The sequence below is a fragment of the Camelina sativa genome, chromosome 11 (genome assembly GCF_000633955.1).
Source record: "Camelina sativa cultivar DH55 chromosome 11, Cs, whole genome shotgun sequence".
Lineage (NCBI taxonomy): Eukaryota > Viridiplantae > Streptophyta > Magnoliopsida > Brassicales > Brassicaceae > Camelina > Camelina sativa.
Window position 1 is genome coordinate 45,558,252 of NC_025695.1, and position 15,598 is coordinate 45,573,849.

A 15,598-nucleotide genomic window follows, 5' to 3' on the forward strand; every position below is an offset into this window, starting at 1 on the left:
TAATCAATTACGAAATATACTGAACGTCTTCAATTTTTTTTTTTTTTATTATTATCTCCGCATCGCAGAGCACCGCACCAAATACATAATTTAAATTTGGTTTACGAAGGCACACACATGTATATTGCTATCTTCCGGTTCTACTTCGAGATCTCACCAAAAAAACACCCAAAATCACAAATCAATAAATGGAAAAACCAATAATAAAACTACCCTTTCACGATTATTCTCTTCTACCTACAGCTCGGTTTGTCGTCGCTACATGTGATATCTGCAAAGTAACAGGTTCCATCTACGGCGGCTACTATTGCAACGATCCTAAAGTTTGGTTCCATAAGGAGTGCGTTGACCTCCCATCGGAGATCAAAAATCTTTTCCACCTCCGACATCCTCTCTTGCTCACATATTACCCGGGATGGACGAGTATTCTATGTGACTTGTGTGGAGAAAGAAAGTTCACGAATTACGGTTATCGTTGTTCCACATGTGACATCAATATGGATTTGACTTGTGGGATAAACCCACCACCGCCAACTATTGAGCATCCCATTGGTCATGATCATCCACTTGTCTTGAAGAATCCTCCAAAGAACACAGTAATCCGCTGTGACGTTTGCACGTTTTACATTGATAGAAGATACTATTCATGTCATGAATGCGTTGTGTACTTCCACCTGCATTGTGCCAATCTCTCGAAAGAGGTTAATCATTCTTTCCATCCTAATCATCCACTCAAGTTAACCGATATTGAATCACTTGGAGATAATGCTTTGAAGGTTTGTATTTTCTTATGTCGACGGCAACCAGTAGATGTGGATATGATTTATCATTGTCATATCTGCAACTTCACCTTGTGTATTGGTTGTACCAAATCACCACCACCCGCTGTCATCAAGAATGCGAAGACCCACAAGCATCCACTAACTTTCTTTTCAAGCACAGTTTTATGTACTTGTAACGTTTGTGGGGATAACGAAAATATAGTCCCTTATATGTGTCTTCAGTGTGGTTTTGCAGTTCATCGTCATTGCATCGACTTACCCAGGGTCATAATCATCAATCGTCATGATCATCGCATTTCTTTCACACATCATCTTGGTCCCGGGTACATGAACTGTGGAGTTTGCCGGAAAAGTGTATGCCAATACAATGGAGCTTATTCTTGCGTAGTTTGCCGTAACTATGCAGTTCATTCAAAATGTGCAATGAGAATGGACGTATGGGATGGTGTGGAACTAGAAGAGAAACCTGAGGTTATCGAGGATATTGCGCCATTTAAGGTGGTTGGTGATGACTTAATACGTCATTTTAGTCACGAGAGACATACTTTAAGGCTTCACAAGAAAAATATCATTCATGCTGAGAGTGCACGCTGTGAAGCATGTAGCCATCCGGTCGGATTTGGTCCGATCTACAATTGTGAGGGATGTTGTTTCATTCTTCATGAGAATTGCGCTAATCTTCCTATGAAGAAAAGGCTTGTTTTTTCTAACTTACCATTCCTATTAATGGGGCCAGGTAATGGTGGTTGCAAGGTTTTAGACTGCAAATTGTGTGACATGTTTTTTACTGTTTTCGAGTACAAGTCCCAAGAAAGGAAGCAAAAAGACATCGATGTACATTGTAGTTCCCTTTCCGAGCCGTTCGTCCATGGTGGTCATTCACACCCCTTATATTTTGATCAAAAGCAGAATAGCTTTTGTAAAGCATGTCGAAAATTTGCACATGAGAAATATAAGCTCTGGTGTGCTGCTTGTGACTTCAATTTGTGTTTATGGTGCGCTAGTCTGCCATTAAAGATAAGGCATAAAAATGATGAGCACGCTCTCACTCTATGTTGCGGTGAAAAAGCAAGTGGAAAATATTGGTGCGATATCTGTGAGGCAGAGTTGGATCCAAGTAAATGGTTCTATGCATGCTTCGATTGTGGAGGCACATTGCATGTGGATTGTGTGCTCGGAGATTTCTCACGTCTCATGCTAGGATGCATCATTGACCACAAGGGCTACACAGTGGAGGCTGTTTTCAACAATCACAACACTCGACCAGTGTGTAGGCAATGTTCCTTTCGATGCAAGGTTTCCGTAATCCTAAAGTTTCGTAAGAGTAATTTTGTATACTTTTTTTGTTCACGTTTCTGTTTTCTGAGGTATTGCATGTTGGAGGAGATATTTCATGTGAGAGACAATGAATTTATATTCTAAATAAACGAGTGGATCTTTCATGGTGATTTCACTTCTTCTATTTAATCTTAAGAGTTTATTTTCATGTTTCTTGTCCATCCCGACGAGTCACTTAAGAGTTTATCTTTCATGACGATATTTTCTTGCTCACATAATACTCACTCAAAAACTAAAGAAACAAAATCACTATTTTTTTTGGACAATTGGTTCTTACTATCATTCAAACAAACAAGATAATAAGGTAATAAGGGTTAAAAGTTTCCCAAAGCAAAGCTTGATACATACATAAGCAACAAAAAGAAAAGATAGGTAACTCGACAAACATGTCCAAGAGGTATGAAGATTTGAGCAATGAAGCACCAAACCACAAGCTAAATCAAGGTGAGTCGACACAACATGAATATGGTAGATGGTCCTTATCAAAATGACATTGGGACTCAAAATGACATTGGAGCGTTGAGAGGATTTTCATAGCCAAGAGAATCGATGGCTTGATCTGCTCTTTGGTAAGGAGGAAGGTGATTGGAGGGTTAAGGTCGGGTATGACTTGCTTGAAGAGGTTTCGGTAACCACACTCCTAGGAGTTATGATCATAATACCGATACTCTTCAAACTTTGGCAAGGGAGAGCAAACTTCCTGACTTTGATGATTTGTACTAGACTATACTCGGGTGACATGGAAGGTATGGAGAGAAGAGTGGGAAGAATTTGGTAACCTCCTCTATTTGGAGAGAAGATCATAATGCTGATCTTCCTAGAGCTTGCGGTTAAAGAACACAAATTGCAACATAGCACTTAAGATAGTTCGGGAAACAACTGAAACAGATAGGATAGATCCAAGAGGCTTTGGTAACCTTCTCTCCATAGAGACGGGGTGATAATGCCGGTCCTCTTCAATCTTTCGCAGTCATAGTTAGTGATTCTTAACGATTCTAATGGCAGGATTCTCAAATAACTGTGTAACATCATAGCATCAATGGTTAATTATGTTCCAATTGCAGTCTTCGGACAATTGAGTCCATGGATCGACACAAAGGTATGCTATGAGAATACAAAGGAGGATTTTTTACAGACTTGGATTTATGATGTACAAAAATCGGGTTACGGGGCCTTGTCAAGATCTTGAAAATCTCCAGTGTCAAAACAGACTCTTGTCCAACTGCGACAAGACAAACTGCTTGGTGAGGGGTTTTAGATCGAGGAGTAGAGAGGTGATGAGATTTACTTTGAGGAGAGCACGTGAGATAGATGAGATAGAAGGCTAACTAGGGGTTATGAAATCTCAAATTTGGCTATGAATGGCTGGAAACTCGTGTGAATCAAATCACTAAGAGAAACCATCGACGGAGGAGAGGGGAGAGGATGAAGCTGAAGTATAGCCGGATAAGTTGAATAGAAACACGATGAACCTTCGGTGCGTTCACCGTAGAAAACGAAAGAGAACATACTTAGGTAGCGGAGGAGAACACATGGATGAAGGAACAGCTTCCAAACAGCGCCAATTGGATTCGACGCTGTCGGAGGAACGAATCTCGGAGATTGTACGAGAGAGAGCGGCTAGCACGAACTATAATTTACTTTTTACATTGAAAAAAGATTCTAAAAATAGAAAACTACATATAATATACTTCGACTGTTTTAAAATAGTTGTCATTCTAAACTTAATTTTTTGTTTCAGTTTAGTTGTTGTTCTCGTTTGCTAATGTCATTTTTGGTAGAAAATTATTTCATTTGTCCCTTGTTAAATGAACTAGATTTGGATCCGTGCTAGAGCACAGGTTGAAATTCTTTTTATTTATATTATAATTTTAGAATAAAATATAATTTATATGATTATTTGTAAAAGTTTTTTAGATAAAATATTATGCAATAAAATCATATGCTAAATATGATGGCTTGAAAAACACACACATTTTGTAAGTTTTATATTGTTAATTTTGTAATTTTATGTATAAGAAATGGTTATTTTTGTTGTTTGTTTTTATTTTAATTTTTGAACATGTTTGGTGAAAGTTTTTTAATGTGACCCGTGCTTAGGTAAGATTTTATTTTCAACTGCAATAAGATATCAGAAATCACGATTAAGTTTGATAAATTGCCAAGATTTTATTCCTTTTTACGCCTAACAATATATTTTTATGCTTAACAATATATATTTTGTAACAATAAAGATTTTATTTTGGAAATTGTATAAATCATTGGAATATTTTCTTTAAGAGGATTCTTTAGGATATTCTTAAATGTATTCATATAGTCCATGGATTGATCAATTAATCTATAACCCTTTTTTCAACATATATTTAATTTATAACCTATTTTGTAACCAACTTATAAAAATTATATAGTCTACAAAAAAAGTTGTGTACTTCCGTTTTATTATATAAAGGATAAAATATATATTTTTAAAAAATTCTAATTTTCAAACAAATGTATAATAGAAAATTTGTCTACTTTCTTAATTTGTGTGTAAAAATCTAGAATGACAATTAATAAGAAAACAAATGGAATATTAGTTGTGTACAATAAATTCAAATTTTAGAACAAATAAAAGATTTTCTTAAACGTATCTCAAATAAAATAAGAGCATTTATAAATTAAAATGTTAAATGTTATTTGCATGGTAAATACAAAATATGAACTTTTTGAATATTATATCATATAGTTTGTTTGTGGTCCACGTTGGTTTAAACCATTTCCCCTAGAAGTGTCTATTGTATATAGAAGAAAATTTGTGACGTCTGCCGTGAGTGAAAAAAAGGGGCTAAATGGAATAACAGTAAAATTTTATACAAATTAAATAATGTTTTTTTGTCAAACAATAGAAATTAAATAATGTTTTTTTTTTCAACATTAGATGTTTATTTTTATTTTCTAACAAAAAAGATCAAATCATATTAGCTAATTAGAAAATAAAAACTGTTTACACACAGAACATTATGGGGAGATGCTTTATCTTTTCATCAAAAATTAATTAAAATTTGCTTATGTTTTAGTACATTCTATTATAATGTATTATAAAATAAATCAAACATAAAATTACAAAAATTACGTACACAAAAAAATCTAAAAATGTTTTTTTAATATAAATATTTTTTGAGAAATACTCTTTTTGGTGTATCTCTGTTCAAAAATACTCATTTCATCTATTCAATTTCAAAATACTTCTTACTAAATCCAAAAATTAATAAATTTTATAAGGTCTAATAGCATCTACACCAGGGAAAGTCTTCAGCGGTGCTAAAAAAAAATTAATATTTAAGTAATGAAAAACGGACAAGTGTAAAAATAAACTGAACAACGATTCTATCCCAAGCACTTTAAGAATCGGTTCTCTCTCTTTCTGTATTATTTTATTAATTTTTAATAAAAAAATTAGGGAAGTAACGACTAATGGAGATGACCTAATGGTCTATGAAGTATTTCTAATAACTACTGTTGGGAGACTCAATCATTAGATTTAAAATGTTATTTTTGTTTAATTTGACTGGTTATTCACTTTTTTGAAAATTATTAATGTATTTTTTAGTAATTTAAGTGGAGGGATGAGTATATTTGACATTTTTACTTTTAATGACTATTGTTAAACGGATGAAAAAAAAAAGACTATTGTTAAACGATACACCATTCACTGGATTTGTAATATCAATGTATTGTAATTTTTGATAATATATAATATTTATTCTATTTATGTACTTCATCGAAATATTATATATATATATATATATATATATATTTAATAACAAAATCCTTGTTTTTCAATAAGTGCAGATTTTAGAAGTTTTTCAAACTTCTTTTTGATTTGCAACAGTTTTAACTTTTAACAAATATTATATCTAATAAGATGAGCAATTTCAAATCATTGATTCGTTAAATAAATGTCATATTTCTTGGTGGATCGGATCAATATCTCTCGAACCTCCAAGTTCTACTTCCAAAACTCCAAAGAGAAAAAGAAAAAGAAAAAAAAGAATCACATACATGATGGATACAGGGGCACGAAAGCTACCCATTCATGAGCACAATATTTTGCCTTCGGCTCGGATCGTTCACAATACATGTAAAGGCTGCGATGTAAAAAACTTCGGCTACGGCGGATACGTCTGCAATGATTCTGATTGTAAAGCTTGGTTCCATAAGGAGTGCGCGGAGACCCCATCTGAGATCAGACACCCTTTCCACCAACAACATCTTCTCTCGTTGACCAATGAACTGGGAGATCGTCCATGTAGTTTGTGTGGACAAAAGCGACTTGAATCCGCTGGTTATAGTTGTTCCACATGTGAATTCAACGTGGATTTGCTTTGTGGGATAAAACCGTCACCGCCTACTATTGAGCATCCTGTCTGCCATGGCCATCCACTTGTCTTTTTGAAGAAACGAGATCAGGAGGAGGAGGAACCCCCTTGTGAAGTTTGCAAGGATGCTATTGGTGGACCTTCCTATTCATGCATTGGATGCGATCTGTACTTCCACCTGGAATGTGTCCATCTCTCGGAAGAGGTAAATCATCCTTGCCACTCTGATCATCTTCTCAAGCTCATCGCATCCAAATTACTTACCGATAATGGTGGTGGGAAGATTTGTCTTTTGTGCGAACAACAACCAGAAAAGATGATTTATCATTGTTCTGTCTGCAACTTCACCACGTGTCTTGGCTGTACCAAAAGGCCACCCCCTCTTTCTATCGAGCATAACAGGACCCACAAACATCCACTTACCCTCTTTCCAAATGGAATGTCATTTAATTGTAATGTTACCGGGGCTGGGCTTAGCAGTAGAGCCTAGATGTGTCTTCCTTGTGGATTTGTTGTCAATGGGCATTATATCAACTTACCCCGGGTAATAAACATCAACCGTCATGATCATCGCATCTCTTTCACTGATCACCTTGGCCCTGGATATCTGAAATGCGGAGTTTGCCGCCAAACTGTGGACGAGTTTGCTGGGGCTTATGCTTGTGTAGTTTGCCGTAACTATGCAGTTCACTCGCACTGTGCAGTACGCAATAATATATGGGATGGTGTGGAACTAGAAGGTACATTTGAGATCACAGAAGATGTTGCACCATTCACGGTAGTAGGAGATAACTTGATAAGTCATTTTAGTCATCACAAGCATACCTTAAGGCTCCACAAAGAAGGCATCATTCATGATGAGAAGAGTACTGCTCGATGTGAAGCATGTACATATTCAATCGGATTTGAGCCGATCTACAGTTGTGAGGAATGTCGTTTCATTCTACATGAAAAATGTGCTAATCTTCCTAAGAAAAAGAGACTCGTGTTTGGCACCACACCATTCACATTAGTGGGAGCAAGTAGTCGTGTTGGTGATATGATAGACTGTGAATTATGTTGCGTATGTTCTACTGGTTTTAAGTACGCATCTCAGAGTGGGTGGGAGATAGATGTACATTGTGCTTCTCTTTCTGAGCCCTTCGTTCATGATGGCCATTTACATCCCCTATATTTTGATTATAAGGACAATTACTATTGCGATGCATGCCATACTAAGGTAACGAATGTCATGCTCTGTTGCAAAGCTTGTGACTTTGATTTGTGTTTCAGTTGCGCTAGTTTGCCAAAACAGATAAAGCATAGAAACGATGAGCACACTCTCACTCTACGTTGTAGTGAAAAAGCGAATGGAAAGTATTGGTGCGATATATGTGAGACAGAGTTGGATCCAAGTACATGGTTCTATACATGCTTTGATTGTGGAGCCACATTGCATGTGGAATGCGTACTAGGAGATTTCTCACGTCTCATGCCAGGAGGGATCATTGATACTGTCGGGGAAAAGAAATTTGATGTGGTTCTTAACAATCACAACACTCGACCATTATGCAGCATCTGTGGCTCTCGATGCAAGGTCTCAGTCATCTTAAAGGTCTGCGATGGAGACAATGTATACATATGTTCTCGTTCATGTTTTTCTGATACGATTTTAGCTAGTTCAGGTTGATTGGGAGTTTTGTTTAGATCTTGTGCGTGGAAAGGGTGAAACTTTGAATCCCTTTATCTTTTACATGATGAGAGATTTATTCATGTGGTTGTATTATTCGCTGCCCTATCTACTTTATTTCCCAGGATCGAAATGTAATAGGGATCGAAGAGTGATTATGATTTCTACTTTCTAGTGAAAGATGCTGAGCAAATCAAAACTTAAATATAAGCTTAATTATCAAATAAAACCCTTACATTCCTTTTTCAAAAAATAAATAAAAATAAATAAAACCCTTACATTTCGAACACTTAATTATGCTGATCAGATCAAAAAACTTACTAGTGTCTGTAAGAAGTAACAACCTATATATGGTTGAAAATCTGTGAGAATTCATGCAAGGGAATTGGATTTTTTCCCAACAAATGGCATCATCAGATCAGCAAGATTCACTTGCAACGTCGTTATCAGAGATGCAGTTCAAGGTAAAAGGAAACATGTTATCTTTGAAATTAAGTGAAATATTAATGTTCAAAATCAAACTCACCTCACGACGGAACAACTAGTCATATTAGAGATGATGGACAGGACAACCACTTACTGTATATTGCAAGGACTTACATGAAACCCATCACCACGAAAGACAAGTACTCAGAAGGAAGATATAACAACAAGTCATGGGAGTTATTAAGCGTTCCACGTCAATTCCTTCGTACATATATAAATCATTCTCTTCTTGAACATATATCTCTATTTTTTACAAAACGCTTTTTAAATTATGTGAATCAAAACTCAAGAGTTGATTTAAAAGAAAACACGCCGGAACAAAGAAACTTATATGCGTATTAATGTATCCACCGTTTCAAAATACATGATGTCTATGCGTCTTTTATGCATGTTTCCTAGTTTTTATTATTACTAGGTACTAATCCGCCGTAGACTGAATTTTTTTGTAATATATTATGTTATTTATTATTGTTTGTTATTATAAATTTGGTTAGTTTATATAATAATTTTGTATTTTAAAAATATTTATTGAAAGTAAAAACCTTTGTCAATAAAATATTTGCATGTAACGATAAAAAAAATTGTTTTAACCTACCAAGCGTCGATAGTTCAATTGGTAAAGATATTCTGGCAAAGTCTAGATGTTGCCGGTTCGAGGGACCTCCCTTGGGAGGGGAACATATAAAATGCTCTGGTCCCTGACATGAGGGGATGTACGGGTCTAGGCCCAGAACCTCTTAGTAATTATAAAAATAAAAAAAAATTGTTTAAACCTTTATAAAACATGATTGCTATAGCTCTGAAATAAGTAAACAAATGCAATAATAACATTACTATCATGCATAGTTCATCGGACAGTATGACAGTAATCCTGTCATCGGACACTATGACAATAACATTAATTAATTAACATTACTGTCATGCATACTTCATCGGACAATAATAACCATTTCTCTTTAAATCTTGACGCGAATAGACCATTAATTCTTAAAAGACTTCAGATTTTTAGGTAATGGGAAGGCTAACATTTTTGTAGTTATGTTTGTTTGTTATAAATATTCATGTGTGGGATTTGATAATGAAATAGAATAGAACTTGCGGTAAATAGAATACAACCCGATGATGGTGGGATTCACATTTGAGTTTATCTGTTTAAATAGATAATTAGATGATTAATTAGTTATTAATTATCTTTATTACTTTTAATGATTTTATCTTTTTCTTAACTATTTCTAATGACATTTGAATGTAAATTTTTACATTTTTTAAGGCTAGTTTTATATTTATACTTCTCAATTAATATAGTAGGATTTAGTAGAAAGATTTTTAGAAACATTTTGACTTGTTTTGATAAAAACACACATTTATTTTTTAGTATAAATTTTTATTTTTATATATATATATATATATATATATTTTTTAATATTTTATTTTTGTTTCATGTCGTGGTTCATGATTGTAAAGTCGTCCGCGTCCTGTTTCGATTTAAATCATTTCTTAATTTTAAATCTTAAAAAAACAAGGTCGCATGTGAACAGCTAAGAGATTTACACTTGTATAGTGGTAGTAATTTTCTAATAATTTGAAAATTACTCTTAACATTACTATTATTATATTGGGTTTAGAAAGCACATAATGATGTCTCCCGGGTTCTGGCTTTCCCTTGGAGATTTCATAAACAAAAAAAATAAAAATAAAAAAAGAACCTCTTTGATTTATATAGATCCAAAAATGGCTACAACAGGAGTAAAGCTACCCTTCATGAGCATTCTCTTTTTAATTTGGATCAACATATTAAGGCTGAATGTGCTGGCTGCCATGTAGAAGAAACCATTTTCGGTGGCTACTATTGCAACGAACCTGATTGCTATGTTTATCTTCATAAGGAGTGCGCCCAGTCTCCATTGGAGATCAACCATCATCTATCCCACCCCGAACATCCTCTCCTGCTCACCAATGAATGTGGAGATGGCACATGTGATTTGTGTGGACAAAAGCTATTGCCTCCCTGTTATAGTTGTTCCACATGTGAATTTAAGGTGGATTTGGTCTGTGGGATAAAGCCACCACCGTCAACAGTTGAACACCCTATGCTTCATGATCATCCACTGGTATTTTTGAAGAAACGAGACAAGGAGTTCCCTTGTGAAGTATGCAAGAATCCTATTGGTGGACCTTCCTATTCATGCCTTGAATGCGATGTGAATTTCCACATGGATTGCATTAATCTCTTCAAAGAGGTAACTCATCCTAGTCATTCTAGCCACCCTCTCAAACTCATCCCTGTTGATACACTTATTGATGATACCAAGAAGACTTGTTTTGTATGTGGAAAACAACCAGAAAACATGCTTTATCACTGCTCCTTTTGCAATTTCATATCGTGCCTTGGTTGCACCAAAAACCCACCACCGGTTGTTATTGAGCATATCAAGACCCACATACATCCACTTACCCTTCTTTCCAAGAGAATCTCGTATAGTTGTGATGTTTGTGGGATAGAAGAAAATTACTCGGCGACTTATGTATGTCTTCAGTGTGACTTTGCTATTCACAGAACATGTATTGGCTTACCCCGTGTCATCAACATCAATCGTCATGATCATAACATTTCTTTCACTCATCATCTTGGCGCTGGATATTTGAATTGCAGAGTTTGTCGCGGAAGTTTAAGTCAGTACTATGGGGGTTATATTTGCTCTTTCTGCCCTAGCTATGCAGTTCATTCTTTATGCGCGGTGAGAGATGACGTTTGGGATTATGTAGAATTGGAAGGGACTCCTATTGATATCGAAGATAATTCACCATTCAAGGTTGTGGGTGACAACTTGATATGTCATTTTACTCATGATATACATAATTTAAGGCTCCACAAGGACGAGGATGTCATTCATGATGAGTGCATACGATGTAAAGCATGTATTCATCCAGTTGGATTTGGCTCCATCTACGTTTGTGAGGAAGATGATTGTTGCTTTGTTCTTCATGAAAAGTGTGCTAACCTTCCTAAGAAGAAAAGACTTGTCTTTGGCACCAGACCATACACATTAACTAAAGGTGGTGGGGTTCTAAACTGCGAGCAGTGTGGAATATTATCTGAAGGTTTCGAGTACGCATATCAAGACATCCTGTTTGTAGATGTGCATTGTGGTTCCCTCGATGAGCCGCTCGTCCATGATAGCCATATACACCCCTTATATTTATATAAATATGACTCATATATATATGAGGACCGCTGTTGTGATGGATGTGATCGCATGATAGCGCTATGTAACCATTTTTCCGTTGTGATGATTATGAGTTTTACTTGTGTTTGTCTTGTGCTAGTTTGCCAAAAAAGATATGGCATAGGAACGATGGGCACCCTCTCACTTTATGTTATGGAGAAGAGGAAGAGACGAGTGGAAAATATTGGTGCGACATTTGTGAGAGGGAGTTAGATCCAAGTATATGGTTCTATATGTGTTCTGATTGTGGAGTCACCTTACATATTCAGTGTGTATTAGGAGATTTCTCACGTCTGACGCCAGGACGCATCTACGGTTTTGGGAAAAAAGAAATTGACGTTGAGGTGATTCATAACAATCACAACACTCGACCATTATGCATCCAATGCCACTCTCGATACAAAGACTCCGTCATCCTAAAAGTTTTTAATGAAGCTAATGGATATATTTGTTCTCGTTCATGTTTATCTAGTTATTTGGGTGAAAAAAATTAAACTTATGTCTAAACGATGAGTGGTTTTATCATGGTTGTATTATTCTATTTCTTTTCTGTTCCTCCTATCTTATTTCCAAGAACTGAAATGTAATATAAAGAGACTTTTTTTTTTTTTATTTTTTTCGTAACGAAAGAAGCTGGTTATTATACAATATATACACACTTGCAAGAAGCTTAACAATCAGTCTCATTGTTATATGAGAGCTCATAAACATATTGAATTTAGATTATGGATCCTCAGGACAGAAGTTCTTATACGTCGACAAATCATCACTGAATATAAATGAGTAGATTATCAACTTAACAATTTGTAAAACAACTTCAAAGTTATGATATTTTAAAAAATTTCTTCCGGACTAATCCTTAAAGAAAAAGATGGACAATATACTGTTATAGCTTTCTGTGTCATGACAACTCCCACCATTAATTTATTCGAAGACTAATTGGATTAATAATTCTAGTAATAGTTAAAGGCGAATCTTGAATTAATAAAAATTTCCTAGCTGTTTTGAAATTTAATTAAATTTTAAAGGAATGATATCGAGACAAGAGGAGACGTACATTTGTATCAAGCACGTCTATGACAAATAAATTAAATTGGCCTGTGGAAATTTTGCTCAAGTTCACCTAATATTTTGACTTATATAAAAGAAAAGACTTTTCAGAATCAATAATTAATTATGATTGTTATAGTTTATTATTATTTGATCAAAAATACTACTGGCCCAGTTATTTTTAAAAACTTGTAAAAATTTTATATGACAGATCATTCAAATTATCTCTGACCGATATTATACATGCAATGCAACAAATAATCTTACATGAGTAAAGATAACTTTGAACTACTGATTAGATATAGATGATGTATTAAATCTGGTGCATATCAAACCTATACAAAACTCATATGTCACAGTAAGCATGCCAAACCTATCCAAATATGTATTAATCACTATTTATGCCCACAAAACATCAAATCTCACCGACGATGCTTTATATTCGACAAAACCGACCCAAGGATATTCCATATAGTATACGAACTCAGGTCATGTTATCTCTATTATTACGCTCCCATTCGAAGACAATAAGGATATAAAAATATTTGGGAAAAATATCATTTATACCATGAACTTTCAAATTTTGGCCATGAACTTTTAAATTTTGGCTATTTAAACCATTAACTTTGTTGTACGCCATTTAAAACATCAACTTTTGTTGATTAGCTTTTTAAATATGAAGTTTCCTTGACCAAGCCAGAAAAGACATGACGTGAAATTCGTTAGTTGACCTACTAACAGACGTTACTATACCGTTAATCACTCTGTTGCTAACAAAACGACGTCGTTTTGATGGAAGTTTTAGTTCAAAAAAATGTCATTTAAATCATAAACTTTTAAATAAAGGTCATTTAAACCATAAACTTGTAAATGTGTGTCATTTAAACCATGAACTTTCAAATTTCTGTCATATAAACCATGAACTTGTTCTGGGCGTTCGGTGAAAACTATACAACCTGAAAATTTTGGTTATCGAAGCAAACCAAAAAAAGAAAGCCTAACCGTTCGGCGCAATTGATTTGGATAATCGGATTTTGGTTCAATTCGGTAATCGGACCGATTGGTTTATTAGAAACGGCAGAAGTATATAAGCCTAATCGGTTAAACCATTTAACCCTAGTTTAGTTTCTCTCTTCTTTCTTTGACTCTGCCTCATGATGCGATTCTGAAAAAGAGAAAGAATAACATCAATTCATCATTTTTTTTCGATCTTTATCATGTATTTTGTGTCTTTTTGTATTTGTATTGAGTCTTTTTCATTTATTAGGAATTTAGGACACTACATTAGAGTTTGAAGGATTGACTAGAGTTTAAAGTATTGATCATATTTTTCATATATTATGGTTTAAATGACATAAAATTAAAAGTTCATGGTTTAAATGACATACATTTACAAGTTCATGGTTTAAATGACTTATATTTAAAACTTCATGGTTTAAATGACATTTTTCGAATTAAAACTTCCATCAAAACGACATCGTTTTGCTAGTAACGGAGTGATTAACGACATAATAACGTTTGTTAATAGGTCAACTATCGGATTTCACGTCATGCCTTTTTTGGGTTGGTCAACGAAATTTCATGTTTAAAAAAGCTAGTTAACAAAACTTGATGTTTTAAATGGCTTACAACAAAGTTCATGGTTTAAATGACCAAAATTTAAAAGTTTATGGTTTAAATAACATTTTTCCTAAAAATATTTCATACGCAATTATTTATAGCTTTAAAAAATAAGCAATTCTCGAATATAAATCCACCATTTTTTTTTATGTATATTTTTGAATTCGAATTTAAATTATCAAATTATGTTACATGGTGGTGATATGATATCTTTTAAAACTAGCACATTACACAGTTCCTGGTCATTTGCGAAGAACTTAAAAGTTGCAAGTCATAATTTATGACATCTTTATTTTTATATAAGTCAAATTTTCTATATCAAAAGCAATTGACTAGTTAATAAAGCATATAATAAACTATTATATAGGCTTTTGGTTCATGACAACTAGCAGCCTTAACAATAATATCTTAGCTGTTTACAGGAGTGATGAGTCCTTCAAAAAATAAATTAAGAAAGTATCCAAGTGGAGTCGTGGAGAGTGGAGACAATGAGTCCTTCAAAAAATTAGCCTCTGGTCCATTTTTTTATCAGCTAACATTTGAGAAACTAATAAAAAAGACTTGTCAACAGTTATTGTTGTATTTTTATTTTTACTTTGATTCATATTTTTATGGTAAATTGCAATAAGGTCTCCGAAGTTTCTTAATCCTTTCAACCCAACCTCGTGAGATTTTGACCTTACGTTAAACTGACGCTACAGACAACTGTATTGTCTCTTTAAAGTTTAAGAGAAAAGTTTAACAACAAATGTTTTTTAATTTAGTCTCCTCAATTTATTCGTATTCTTTTAGAGTATGTGGTGATCCAAATGAAAGTAAAGTCACCGAATCCAAATATCCAATCTAGTAGACATTAAAACAGCGCGACGATTAAACTAATTCATCCACTATATATGAAACTACGTACGAACAATTCTGATTTCTGAGAAAAGCAAAGGGTAAATGGAAAAGAAGAAAAAAAGATTATTAAAATAGATATCTCTTGAAGCGTAGTTTTTTTTTTTTTTTTTTTTTTTTTTTTTTTTTTTTTTTTTTTTTTTTTTTTTTTTTTTTTTTTTTTTTTTTTTT

General features: G+C 34.0%; 2 protein-coding genes and 1 pseudogene across 2 annotated transcripts; all 3 read left to right on the forward strand.

The window, feature by feature from the left end:
• On the forward strand, positions 144 to 2,207 carry LOC104726590. The gene has a single exon (XM_010445476.1). It carries the CDS (start codon positions 189 to 191, stop codon positions 2,202 to 2,204), a length of 2,016 nt encoding a protein of 671 aa, XP_010443778.1. The 5' UTR covers positions 144 to 188; the 3' UTR covers positions 2,205 to 2,207.
• On the forward strand, positions 6,108 to 8,266 carry LOC104726591. Its single transcript, XM_010445478.1, is given in 1 exon segment — positions 6,108 to 8,266. A coding segment is annotated over 1 exon segment (1,986 nt). The 5' UTR covers positions 6,108 to 6,161; the 3' UTR covers positions 8,148 to 8,266.
• On the forward strand, positions 10,365 to 12,167 carry LOC104729004 (annotated as a pseudogene).

What these genes read in the sequence shown, in the direction of transcription:
- LOC104726590 (XM_010445476.1), top strand. Translation starts at nt 189, where the DNA reads ATGGAAAAACCAATAATAAAACTACCCTTTCACGATTATTCTCTTCTA.